Source organism: Vulpes vulpes, chromosome 12 (assembly GCF_048418805.1).
Source record: "Vulpes vulpes isolate BD-2025 chromosome 12, VulVul3, whole genome shotgun sequence".
NCBI lineage: Eukaryota > Metazoa > Chordata > Mammalia > Carnivora > Canidae > Vulpes > Vulpes vulpes.
The window spans coordinates 97,855,564-97,869,547 of NC_132791.1; the positions used below are offsets into that span (position 1 = coordinate 97,855,564).

Here is a 13,984-nt window from a genome sequence, read left to right on the forward strand (position 1 = left end):
TATCTGAGGAGACATGGCGATGAGTTCACTAGGATTTCTTTTTGCCTCTTAGATCCCAGACTTGCACTTAAGGAAGCTGGCAACCGAACAACAAAATCCTAACAAAAGCCTGCTTTTTCTAGCCAAAGGACTAAGCAAAGGGTAGCCTAGCAAGACAAAAGACTTTTAGTCAATAACCACTCTCCAGCCAAACATCACAGAAAACACTGTGGCTCCACCCCCAACCTTACCAGCAAAGGCCAAGTAGGGAGCTAAGATTTCCAACCTCATGAGACAGGAACAGGGTACTTCAACACCCCCAGCACGGTGATGTCAGAGAGGGCCAACAGGAAGTCCTTTCCTCCTCCTGGTCCATTCTTAAACATGTGGCCTCCATGTGGGTGCTAGGGGCATGGGAAGAACCATTGCTGTGCCTTCCGTCCTGCCAGATGGTAATGAGCCTCTCTACTCTGTGGTTTCAATGGACTATGAAGGTAGACTAGACTTGCACTCTTACTTTGCAATAGTAAGGTGCTCCTACCCATTCCAACGGAGAAGTGTCAGAAGCCTAGTGGGAGTCAGAACTTTTGCCTCCATTGCAGTGTCCATGGACTTCACTGGAACTTCCACCCTGACCAGGACAAACAAGGAACGCCCCCCCCCCCTCTCAGGTGTCCTAGACTCCCCTCTACCTGTTATGAACAAGGTGGCAGCTACTCTTCCACTGCCAAATCCATGTCCGAAAAAGGCCAGCTAATGTAGAAGGATTGAAGAATACCCAAAAACTCCTAGCATTGTAAAAAAATGTGCAAGTTTCAATAGAAAAATCACTCACCAGACTAAGAACTGGAAGATTTAAAACTGAAAGAAAAAAGATAATTGATACCAGAGATATTAGAACTAGCAGTTTAAAGATTTTTAAACAGCCATGATACAAATGCTTCAATAAGCAATTACAAACAAGCTTAAAACAAATGAGAAAACAGAAAGCCTCAACAAAGAAACATAAGATAAAAAAGAAAGTTCAATAAAATTTTTGAACTGGAAAATATAATAAACCAAAGTAGATGAGTTCAACAGCAGAATAAAGGAGACATAGGAAAGTCAGTAGAGACAGAATGATAGAAATAACCCAATCTGATCAAGAGAGAGAAAATAAACAACAAAAAAAAAAGTGTAGAGGGCAGCCCAGGTGGCTCAGCGGTTTAGTGCTGCCTACAGCCCAGGGCGTGATCCTGGAGACCGGGGATCGAGTCCCACATCGGGCTCCCTGCGTGGAGCCTGCTTCTCCCTCTGCCTGTGTCTCTGCCTCTCTCTCTCTCTCTCTCTCTCTCTCTCTCAATTAAATAAATAAAACCTTTTTTTTTTTTTAAAAAAAGTGTAGAGACTCAGGGACAAGTGAAACTATAACAACAAAAGATCTACTATTTCTGTTATCTCAGTCTCAGAGAGGAAAAAGAGCACGGATGAAAAAAGTACTCAAAGAGATAATGGCTGAAAGCTTCTCAAATGTGGCAAGGGACATACACCTATAGATTCAAAAATCAAAACAAAACTCAAATAGAATAAACCCAAATTCATATGAAGACAAATAATAAACCTCTGAAAGATAAAAAGTGAAAACAGGCAGAGAAAATACCTTACCTATATGTTAAAAAAAAAAAAAATTTCTTAACTGAAACCACGGAGGCCAGAGTAAGTGGTACAGTATTTATTAAGTCTTGAAAGAAAAGAATTGTCAACCCAGAATCCTACACCCAGCAAAAAAATATCTTTTACAAATGAAGGTATGACCAAGACATTCTCAAATGAAGAAAATTATGATAATCTGTTCCTAGCAGAGGCACCCTAAGAGAATGGCTAAAGGAAGTTCCTTAACAAGCAAGAATTGATAAAAGAAGATACCTTGGAACATCAGGAAGGAAGAAAGAACCCATGTGCTATAATTGAAAAATAAATATTTGTTCTTTTCCCCAGGTTCACTTAGTTCAAGACAGGGAGCTCCCCAGATCCCTGGGATCTCTCCTAAGCAATAAAAATATCTTTTGTAATGTTAATGAAATAGCTCCAGGCTAGAGGGATGAGGAGGAGAAGATAAATAGCTTCAGGATGAGGGATGGTCACCAGAAAGACCAAGCTACAATTACAGGGTTGGAAATTTCAGTACCACTCCCTGACTTCCAGAGAGAGGAGGGAGACTAGAGATTGAGTTCAATCCCCAGATTACCTAATGAAGCCTCCACGAAAACCTCTAAACAATAGGGTTTGGGGAGCTTCCAGGTTAGTGAATACATTAAATGAGTAAATTGTTGGAAAAGTAGCATGTCCAGAGAGGGTATGAGAGCTCCGTGGCACATGGCTCCCACCAATAACTTACTTAATGAATCTCTTCCTTTGGCTCCTCCAGAGTTGTCCTTTATAATAAACCAGTAAACATAAATAAAATGGTTTCCTGAGTTCTATGAGTTGTTCCACTGTATTACTGAACCTTAACAGGGTATTATGAGATCCTTCAAATTTGTATTTGGTGGGCCAGAAGTGTAAGCAAGCAGCCTGGGCACCCTATCTCCATCTGGTGTCTAAAGTGGGAACAATTTTACAGCAGAGCTAAGCCCTTAAACCTGTGGAGTCTGACAATAACTCCAGGTAGTTAGTGTCAGAATTAAATTGAATTCTAGGACATCTAGTTGTGACACATTTGGTATCAGAAGTAGTATTACAAAAAACACCCCACAACACAGTAATCAAAAATATAGCTAAAGGGGCGCGGGTGGCTCAGCGGTTTAGCGTCACCTTTGGCCCAGATTGTGATCCTGGAGGCCCCGGATCTAGTCCCACATGGGAGCCTGCTTCTCCCTCTGCCTGTGTCTCTGTCTCTCTCTCTCTCTCTGTGTGTCTCATGAATAAATAAATAAAATCTTAAATATATATATACATACATATATATATAGCTAAATAAATAGGCTTTCTTTCTCCTTTTGAAAAGTTTTCTAAACTATGATTGACAGGTGAAGCAAAACTGTAACAATGTCAATGTATTCTAAATACATGTAGAGGAAATATTTAAGGCAATTATACACAAAGGAAAGTAAAGGGAAGTAAACAAAGTAAAGGTTTTCTATTTCACTCTAACCGATACAATAACATCAGTATGCTGTGATAAATTGTGTACAAATAAAGTAAAACCTAGAGCATCCACTGGAAAAACTATCCTCAAAGATACTATCAATTAATTCAGAGGCCTGGGTAACTCAGTTGGTTAAGTATCCAATTCTTCATTTCAGCTCAGATCATGATCTCAGAGTTATAAGATCAAGCCCTATATTGAGCTCTGCACTGGGACATGAAGCCTGCCTCTTCCTGTGCTCCTCCTCCGCTCTTGCATGTGTGTACTCTCTATTAAAAGAAAGAAAAGAAAAAAAGAAAAGAAAGAAACAAAAGAAAGAAAGAAAGAAAGAAAGAAAGAAAGAAAGAAGGAAGGAAGGAAGGAAGGAAGGAAGGAAGGAAGGAAGGAAGGAAGGAAAAGAAAGACTATCAATAAATTTAAATGGGATTCTAAAAATGTTCAAAAATGAATAGGAAGGAAGCAAAAAGAAAATGGAGAAATAAAAAACGGAAAGAGTAAACAAAAAAAAACAAAATAAAATGGCAAACGTGAGCTCTACCACATATCAAAAATTACACTAAATTAATATGGTCTAAACACAAATCAAAAGACGCATATTGGCAAAACAGATTAAGGAAACATGACCCAAGTATATACTGCCACAAGAAACTCACTTCACACATAATGGTTTTAGGCATTTTAAAGTAAAAATATGGGGAAAGATAAATCATATAAACATTAATAAAAGGAAAGAAGGTGGCTATCTTAATATTCAATAAAATAAACTTCAGAGCAGATTACTGGAGACAAAAAGGGACATTTACCTAATGATAAAAGGATCAATCCATCAAGACAGCAATCCTAAATATATACGCACCAAACAAGAGATGTAAAATCTATAAAGCAAAAGATGATAAAACTAAAAGCAGAAATAGACAAATCCACAATCATAGTGGGAGACTTGAACATCTCTTTCTCAACAACTGAAAGAACTAGACAGAAAATCAGCCGAGACATAAAAGAATTCAACATTATCTACAGATCTAATTGAGATTTACGCAACACTCTACCCAACAAGAGCAGAATAATCCATTCCTAAGTGTCCACAGAACATATCCCAAAATACACCATATCCTGAGCCATAAAACCAACCTCAATAAATTTGACAGAAGTTAAACATACAGAATGTGTTCTCTTACTACAATGAAACCAAGCCAGAAACCAGTAACAGAAAGAAAGCAGGAAAACTCCAAACTCTTGGAAACTAACAACATGCTTCTAAATAATGCATAGATCAAAGAGAAAAATCTCAAAGAAAATTTAAAAATGCAATTAAGTAAATGAGAATAAAAAACAATCTATCAAAATCTGTGGGACATAACTAAAGCAGTGCTGAGAAGGAAATTTATGGCATTACACACACATTAGAAAACAGATGAGGTCTCAAATCCAAATCAATAATCTAAATTCCCACCTCAAGAACTTAGAAAAAGAAGAACAAAGAAAACCAAAAGTAGAAGAAAGGAAATGAACAGGAATCTATGAAATGAAAAACATTAAAAAAAAAAAAATAGAGAAAATCAATGAAACAAAAAGCTGGTTATTTGAAAAACATCAATAAATTGATAAACCTCTAGGAAGAGTAACAAAGGAAAACAGAAGACATAAATAACCAGTATCAGGAATGAAACAGAGGACATTAATACAAACCCTGGAGATAGCTAAACAATAATAAGAGGTACTACAAACAACTTTACACATATAAATGTGACAACTTAAATTAAATACATCATTTTCCTCAAAAAATACAAACTACCACAACCAGAACTAATAAACGATTTCATATATTACTCTGATATAAAACAGACTACTCTGATATACAGATTATATTGATAGCTCCTATAATATTAAAGAAATCAATTTCACAATTTAAAAACTCCCAAAAAAGAAATTTCCAGGCCAAGATGGTTTCTTGAGAGAATTCTAAAAACCTTTTAAAGAATTAACATCAATTACATGCATTCTCCTCCAAAAAATAGGAGGGAAAACTCCTCTATTTTATGAAGCCAATATTGATCCTGATATCAAAACCAGACACAGATGATACAAAAGCAAAAAGCTATAGACCAATATCCTAGTGAATATACTTGCAAGAGTCTTAACAAAATATTAGCAAATGGAATTTAACAATATATAAAAAGAATTATACACCATTACCAAATAGGTTTTATTATTATTTTATTCCTGGGATGCAAGGCTAGTTTGGTATTCAAAAATTAATCAATGCAATTCACCATATTAACAGTGAAAAGAAGGGAAATCACATGATCATATCAATCACTGCAGAAAAAAACATTTGACAAAATTCAAAGCCCATTCAAGAGAAATTCTCAGAAAAATAAGGATAAGTATGGTGAACTTCATTCAGTGATAAAGAGTATCTACAAAATACCTACAGCTAACATACTTCATAATGAAAGTCTGAATGCTTTCCTCTAATATTGAGAAAAGGTGAGGGTGTCTGTTCTCACTGTTCTTATTTAAGATAATGCTAGAAATTCTAGCCAATGTGATAAAGTAAGAAAAGGAAATAAATGTCATACAGATCAGAAAGGAAGAAATAAAACTGTCCCTATTTGGAGATGACATGAAAATCTAAAAAAGATCTCCTAAAATACTTCTAGAACTAATAAGTGAGTTCAATAAGGTCATAAGATACAAGATTAACATAAAAAAAATCAACTGTATTTCATATTCTAGCAATAAACAAATGAACACCAAATTTAAAATACAAACTACTTACAGTTGCTCAAAAAGAAATATATAGGACTTGTATGCTGAAAACTATACAACACTGATAAAGCAAAGATACAAACAAATGAAGAGACATATTGTGTTCATGGATTAGAATACTCAGTATAGTAAAGATCTCAATTCTCCCCAAATAGATATACCGATTTACACAATTTCTATCAAAATCCAGGTAAGATTTTTTATTTGGTAGATATAGACAAGATTTTTCTAAATTTTATATGGAAAGACAGGAACGAGACTAGCTAAAATAATTTTTTTAAATTTTTATTTATTTATGTATGATAGTCACAGAGAGAGAGAGAGGCAGAGACACAGGCAGAGGGAGAAGCAGGCTCCATGCACCGGGAGCCCGATGTGGGATTTGATCCCGGGTCTCCAGGATCGCACCTGGAGCCAAAGGCAGGCGCTAAACTGCTGCGCCACCCAGGGATCCCCTAAAATAATTTTTTAAATAAAGGAAAAAATGGAAGGAATCAGCCTACTCAGTAAGACATATCACTGTAGGTATTGGCAGAGGGCTAGATGCACAGCTCAATGGACCAGAATAGAGAACCCAGGTATAAACCCATACAAATATCCCCGACTGATTTCTGCCAAAGAAGAAAAAGCTATTCAATGGAGGAGAGACAGACTTTCAATAAATGGTACTGGAACAAGTGGATATTCATAGGCAAAATATGAACTTCAATCTAAGCCACATACCTTATACAAAAATTTACTCAAAATAGATTGTGGTACTTTTCCAACAAAATATAAATTGAATGACTCACAAGAAAGAATCAAATATTTAGTTTTGTGCTATTGTTCTTTGGTTAGCAATCAAAAATTTTCCTTGACAGTTATAGAAAAAAAACACTTAATATAGACTTAAATGTAAAATTGTAAGAATTTTAGAACAAAACATATAGAAAATCTTTGAAATCCAACCCTGGCAGTGTTCTTAGTCTTGACAACAAAAGTACAATCCATAAAAGGAAAAATTCATAATCTAGAATTCATCAAAAACTTTTACACTGTGAAAGATGCTGCTTAAGAGGATTAAAAAAAAAAACCACTATGTTTTGGAGAAAATATTTGCAAACCACAAATCCAATGAAGGAATACTACATAGATGATATAAAGAACATTCAAAATTCAACAGCAAAAAAACCAAGCAATCTAATTAGAAAACAGGCAAAAGACCTAAAGCAACATTTCACCAAAATCGACAGATAGCAAATAAGCATAAAAAAGATATATTCAATATCATTAGTCATTAGAGAAATACAAATTAAAACCACAGTGAGGTATCACTACCTACCTATCAGAATGGCTAAAATGACATGGTGACAACACCACAAATGCTAGCAAAGACGCAGAGAAACTGGACCACTGGTGGTTCACATTGCTAACGAGAACATAAAATGGTACAACCACTCTGGAAAACAGTGGCAAAAAAATCCACAAAAAAACAACCATGAAACTACTGTATAACCTAGCTATCACACTCCTGGTTATTTATTCTAGAGAAATAAAGACATATTCACACAAAAACCTGTCACATGAATACTTACAGTAGTGTTAGTTATAATAGCCAAAAATGGAGAAAGAACCATATTTCTTTTGAGGAAAGAATAAACAAACTGTGGTACATCCACACCATGGAATACTACTCAGCAATAAAAAGAACAATTCGTTGGTATACACAATAGCCTGGATGAATCATGCTGAATGGCAAAAAGCCAAACCCAAAGCATTCCCAAAAAGTATTTTATGATTCTTTTTTTAAGATTTTATTTATTTATTCATGAGAGACACAGAGAGAGAGAGGCAGAGACACAGGCAGAGGGAGAAGCAGGCTCCATGCGGGGGAGCCTGATGTGGGACTCGTTCCCAGGACTCCAGGATCATGCCCTGAGCCAAAGGCAGACGTTCAACTGCTGAGCCACCCAGGGGTCCCTATGATTCTATTTATGTAGTATTTGTGAAGTGACCAAAAAATGACAGAAACGGAGAACAGATTAGTGATCAACAGAGGTGAAGGAGGGGGGGTGGCGTTGGCGAGGAAAGTGGGTGTGGGTACAAGAAGGCAACATAAGGGACCCTTCTGGTGATGGAGATGACCTGCATCTGACTGTATCAAGGTCAACATCCTAGTTGTAAAACTATACTGTAGTTTGGCCAGATGTTATCACTGGGGTAAACTAGGTAAAAGGTATATGGGATATTTCTGTGTTTTCTTTTCTTTTCCCTATTTTTTTTAGAAGGACTTTTTTTTAGTAACCTGTACATCCAGCCTGGGGCTCGAACTTACAACCCCCGAGATCAAGAGTTGCATACTCTACTGACTGAGCCAGCCAGGTACCCCTGTTTTTCTTACAACCACAGGTACATCTACAATTATCTCAAAATAGGAACTTTAATTTTAAAAAAGTTAAAAAAGGCATGAAAGAAAAGAAGAGACCAGATCAGGAGAGGATTCAGGCTGACTAGGAAAACAGGAAAACAAGCAAGTAAATCAAAGTACCCCTCTAATCCTTGGTTCTAGTGGTGGGTGGGGCTTTATTCTGTTTTCTCATGGCATAAATAGGCTCCTAAGTGACTTCCTACTGTTTGTTTCTTGCTTACCTGATTTTCTTTCCTCTGCCTCTAGAATCTTAGCAAGGTCCTAGGTAACCTAGTGGAATGGGAAGACATGCAAGGATGTGACAAACACCCATGTCCCCTTTCCTTGCCCTCTACTACAGGCCTAATTTTTTTAAAAGATTTTATTTATTTATTCATGAGAGACAGAGAGAGAGAGAGAGAGAGAGAGAGAGAGAGAGAGAGGCACAGACACAAGCAGATGGAGAAGCAGGCTCCATGCAGGGAGCCCGACGTGGGACTCGATCCCGGGCCTCCAGGATCACACCCTGGGCCGAAGGCAGCGCTAAACCACTGAGCCACCGGGGCTGCCCTACAGGCCTAATCTAAATGACAATATACATTTCCAAAGAAGTCTGCAACACAAGGGCAAGGAGAAGAAATAAAAGATGCTAATAAACAAAAAAGGACCAGTGGAAGCTACCAAAGTTTCCATCAACAGATGAATGAATAAAGAAAATGCGACATATATATATATATACACACACACACACTTTCTCCCTCTCCCTGTGTCTCTACCTCTCTCTCTCTCTCTGTCATGAATAAATGAATAAAATCTTACAAAAAAAAAAAAAAAAAAAAAGGAAGGAAGGAACTTCTGACACACACCACAGCACAGAGCAACCCTAACATTATCCTGAGTGAAATAAGCCAGGCACGAAAAGACAAAAACTGTATGACTCCACGAGGTTCCTAGAATTGTACCTATTGATGTAATGATAGAAATAATAGAATAAATTCATAGGGATGAAAAGTCAGAAGGGTGGCTGCCAAGGGCTGGGGGAAGGGGGATGGGGAGTTGGTGCGTTTTAATGGATACGAAGTTTCAGTTTGGGAAGATGAAGAGGTTTTAGAGATGGCTGGTGGTGCTGGATGCACAACACTGTGAACGTACTCAACGCCGCTGAACTGTACACTTAAATAAGGTTAAAATGGTAACTGATGCATTATGTATATTTTAACACAATTTTTATTTATTTATTTTTATTTATTTTTAAAGATTTTTTTTTATTTATTCATGAGAGACACACAAAGAAAGAGAGGCAGTGACACAGGCAGAGAAGCAGGCTCCACGCAGGGAGCCCGACGTGGGACTCGATCCTGGGTCTCCAGGATCATGCCTTGGACTGAAGGTGGCGCTAAACCGCTGAGCCACCGGGGCTGCCCTTAACACAATTTTTAAAAAGTTAATTATGCAAAAAAAAAAAAAAAAGAAAGAAAGAAAGAAAGAAAGAAAGAAAAAAGAAAGAAGAGGGCCTCATATAACTTCACACTTTTAAGAGGGATGGTATCTTTTCATTGAACAAAATGTTTGAAATCTAGAAAGTCTATTTGAAATCACAAGTAGAACTCAGATTTCTGAACACTTCAACTTCCTGACAACATCTTACCAGGAAAATTGCCTCACTGGCAATGTATACAGTCACAGAAGATGCTCTTACCAGCAAATGTTGGCCGAATTTCTGGTTTTGCCTCCCAGCATTGCTTCATGATGCCGATAATCTCCTCTGGGCAGTACTCAATGATGTCCTCCACATCTGGCCTGTTCCCAGATTTAATGCACAGTATCAGCTGCTGTTCACAAATAGCATCTATAAGGCAAAGGATTTACGTTGATTTTTTTCCTCAGGTCCTGCGTGTCTCAGGCAGGAAAGCAGCAGAACTTGGACAATCCTGCTGATCTCCTCTACCTAGGGTATGCTTTTAGGACGGGCGCCTCATCTGTTAGGGGCAGAAGGACCCTCTGACAAGGCACTGACATATTCTACTGCCCAGATGATCAAACGACATTTTAACCTCTGCAGAAGAAAGAATTCACAACAAAGTGGCCTCCTGGTAGATTAGAATATACAAATAAAACCAATGGCAGACTCCAGACTTTAATACAAAGGCGAACATGGAACAGCTCTTACCCGTAAGGAACTCAGTTTATTGAGAGGGACTTAAAATACAGAGTGGTAACGGTTATTCAAAAATTAAGTACAAAGGTTTCTGCTAACACAACCATGATGAGAAGGTCAGAGAAGGCTTTGCTGCATCAAAAAAAAAACTAGAAGGATTTATTGATAAATCAGGAAGGAGGACTCAGAGAGCAGGATTCCAGGATAGGGGGCCAGGATATGAATAGATTGGAAGTCTCCAAAATCGTGATGTATCCTAGGAATTATGCGTAGTTCTCTATAACTGGGCATATTGACTAAAGAAAGAGAAGTAAGGAATAAAGCTAGAGAAAAATGGAAAAGCCAGAGAGGGCCTTGTATTCCATGCTGAAGAATTTGAACTCTATCCTGGAGGCCCAGGGAGCCTTGGAAAGATTACAAATAGATGAACGAGATGGTCATACTTGTCTATCAGGATGACCAGCCTGGCTGCAGGGTGAATGGGGAAATGAGCAGCCCTCAGTAGAAATACGGATGGTCTGAACTAGAGAGTCTGGTGGGGACAGAAGTGGGGGGATTCAAGATGGATCTTGAATCATATATATACCTTGAATTCATAGGTTTTGAATGGACAAAGCTGAGACTGGAATGCCTACAGTTTCTGGTTGGGCAACTGGTAAGTGGATGTTGATGCCATTTTCTGAACATGAGCAAAGCTGAGCGGACTACAAGGAGCGCATGTAGAAGATGAATTTATTTGGGGGGATCTTGCTTTGGGGATCCTCTGGCATGTGTAATGGATCTAACAGATAAGTGGATATCCAGGCCACGGATAGAGATAAGAGATTTGAGAGGCCCTGGCAATGGGTGATTGATCATTAAACTGGGGGAACTGATAATAATAACTGATAATAATAAATGGTGATAACTGATAATCACCCAAGAAAATAGAAATGGAAAATGTCCATTAATTTAGACATTTAACAAACTGAAGATGTGTATATATATGTATATATATACTTTTGTATCCGTTCTTCTCCATGAACATGTATCTGTTCCCATTTAAAAAAAAAATTTTATTTATTTATTCATTCATTAGAGACAGAAAGAGAGAGAGAGAGAGAGGGAGAGAGAGAGAGAGAGAGAGACAGGCAGAGGAGAAGCAGGCTCCACGCAGGGAGCCCCACGTGGGACTCGATCCCAGGTCTCCAGGATCAGGCCCTGGGCCAAAGGTGGTGCTAAACCGCTGAGCCACCCGGGCTGCCCTGTTCTCATCTTTTTATTCTTGTATCTTGTATCTCCATATATCTGTTCTCATCTTTTTATTCTTAATTCTGATTAAAGTACCCCTAGTAAGTACTAAAAAGAAAGAATTCTCGAGTGAAAGAGCAAGTGAATGAATCAAAGTATGAAGTATATGCCTCATAAGTAGAAGGAAGTAAGTTTTCCTGTCCAGGAAGAATCCTGGAATTTTACAGCACCCCCCAAATACAGACACATCATCATGGCTCCTATGTGTCCTGTGATCCCTGATTCCTAAACCGAGATTACTCATGCATTCAACATAATGGTACTGCGCGCCTACTGTGTTCCAGGCACTGTGAGATGAATACTGGGGAAATAGTGCTGAATAAATCAGATATGGTCCCAGCCCTCATGTAGCTTATGGTCTCGTACCTTAAATCAACAAACAGTTGTAAATCCTAACTGCCTTCATTGAAGGCCAATATTTCACTCAGCAGTTTTGATTAACACCCAGATCCCACTCCTCTATAAATGTCTTACTTTCATATGGCTCCTTATTAGCAAATATCGCCCAAAGTACTATGCCAAAGCTGTACACATCTGACTTCTCCGAGGGCTTGGCGTTGATGTCATTCAGATGCTCTGGGGCCATATAGCAGAGGGTTCCACCATTTTTCTTAGAGACACTATTCAATTTCCTCTGCTCATTAATTTCCTCTTTAGTCAGTTTACTCCACGTCTTAAAGGAAGCAACGCCAAGATCAGCTATCTGCAAGAGATCAAATCAACGTGATTGTTCTATGAGAGCCAGAGGCAAATTAGACTTGTCTTTAAAGGTTGGGCTTAACTAATAGATGCAAGGTATAGTGAATTTCCAGAAATTTCCACAGATAGGTATTGAAACAGCTACTTCTGAACAAGTTCATAGAAACTTTGTTTCCTCAGCTATCTGGAAAATGTCCCTAAGATGTGTCCATTTGAAATTCTGGTATTTGAATTCTTATGCAATAAACCATGTAATTTGCTAGGGGAGGGGGAGGGAAGAGAAAAGCAGAAGTCATTTCTGACATGAACTACAGCAGAACGTGTTTATTCTAATTCCTCATTTACTCTGCATACTTTTTTTTCAACTATTTCTGGGGCTAGGAAGAAAAGGGGTCTTCTCAGCAGATGTGTATAGCACATGGGGACTAGATACTGCACCTTCAGTTTTCCCAAATGGTGTCCCGAAGCCCATGGATGCGAGATTCTAAGAACTCCAAAGTCCTGAGGATACAGACTGCTGTGCTACTTGTTTTGAGTTGGTAGCCTGAACCTGAGAGAAGATGGGATAGGAAGAAGGAGAAAAACCGACAAGGAAACCAAAAGAAAAATACAAAGGTCAGACACAGAACAAAGAGAGAGGTGGCAGGGCAATGATAGAACAGGGAAGGATAGAACAATACAGTTAAGAAGAAATCAGAGGTGACAGTTTCACTTTTGCCTCTAGGAATCCAAGCATTTGGGTAGGTCATGTGGTGATCTAAAATCCCCCGATTTTAACCTAAGAGATACATAAGAAATAAGTGATTTAATGTTAAAGAGTGAAACTTCCTTTTAAAGTTATAGGAATAAGAATCTGTCCAAGACTAGAAGGAAGCATTAGAAGCAGAATCTCATAGTGGAGGGACTCTGAGTCAGCAGCTCCTGCGCTCCCCACCATTGCTGCTTCCCCTTTCAGATTCTCGTGCTTGGATTCCTGCTGCCAAAACCAATTAGATGTGATGTTCCACCTACTAAATCTGCTCTTGGGTGAACAAAAGGAAAATCCCCTCCCCTTGTTCCCTTTACTACAATGGAATAAATTATAGTTAAAAAAAAAACTGTTAAAAAACATAGATGACATTAATAAAAAAATAAATAATATGAACTCCATCGAGTCCGTATCTTTGTAGCTTAGTCGGTTAAGCATCTGCCTTTTGGCTCAGGTTATGATCCCAGGACCATCTCAGGTTAAACCCTGCATCAGGCTCCCTGCTCAGGGCGGGAATCTGCTTCTCCTTCTCCTCTTCCTTGCTCACGCTCTTTGCTGCTATCTCTGTTGCTATCTTTGTCTCTCTCTCTCTTTCACAAATAAACAAAATCTTTAAGAAAAAAACAAAACCACCCCAATCTTCTAGAAACTTTCAGATTCTGGTTTACCTTAATGTGAAAGTCATCATCGACAAGGATGTTTTCAGGCTTTAGGTCCTTGTGTATTACGCCTTCTCCATGTAGGTAGCACATCCCTTCAATGGTCTCCATAATTATCCTTCCTTTTACAGAAAGGGGGATACTGACCTAAAACAAGGGACATTAA

The 13,984-nt window shown here is 38.3% G+C and overlaps 1 protein-coding gene across 3 annotated transcripts in view; it reads right to left on the reverse strand.

The window, feature by feature from the left end:
* The window catches only part of RIPK1 (receptor interacting serine/threonine kinase 1), a 76,206-nt gene that overhangs the window by 11,584 nt on the left and 50,638 nt on the right, over positions 1 to 13,984 (reverse strand). For all 3 annotated transcript variants that reach the window (XM_072729224.1, XM_072729223.1, XM_025982629.2), the window contains exons 4-6: positions 13,828 to 13,965; positions 12,187 to 12,415; positions 9,964 to 10,113 (exon numbers count right to left, since the gene is read on the reverse strand). In XM_072729224.1, the coding sequence (XP_072585325.1) occupies positions 9,964 to 10,113; positions 12,187 to 12,415; positions 13,828 to 13,965 (517 nt within the window). The remainder of the gene's footprint in view (positions 1 to 9,963; positions 10,114 to 12,186; positions 12,416 to 13,827; positions 13,966 to 13,984) is intronic.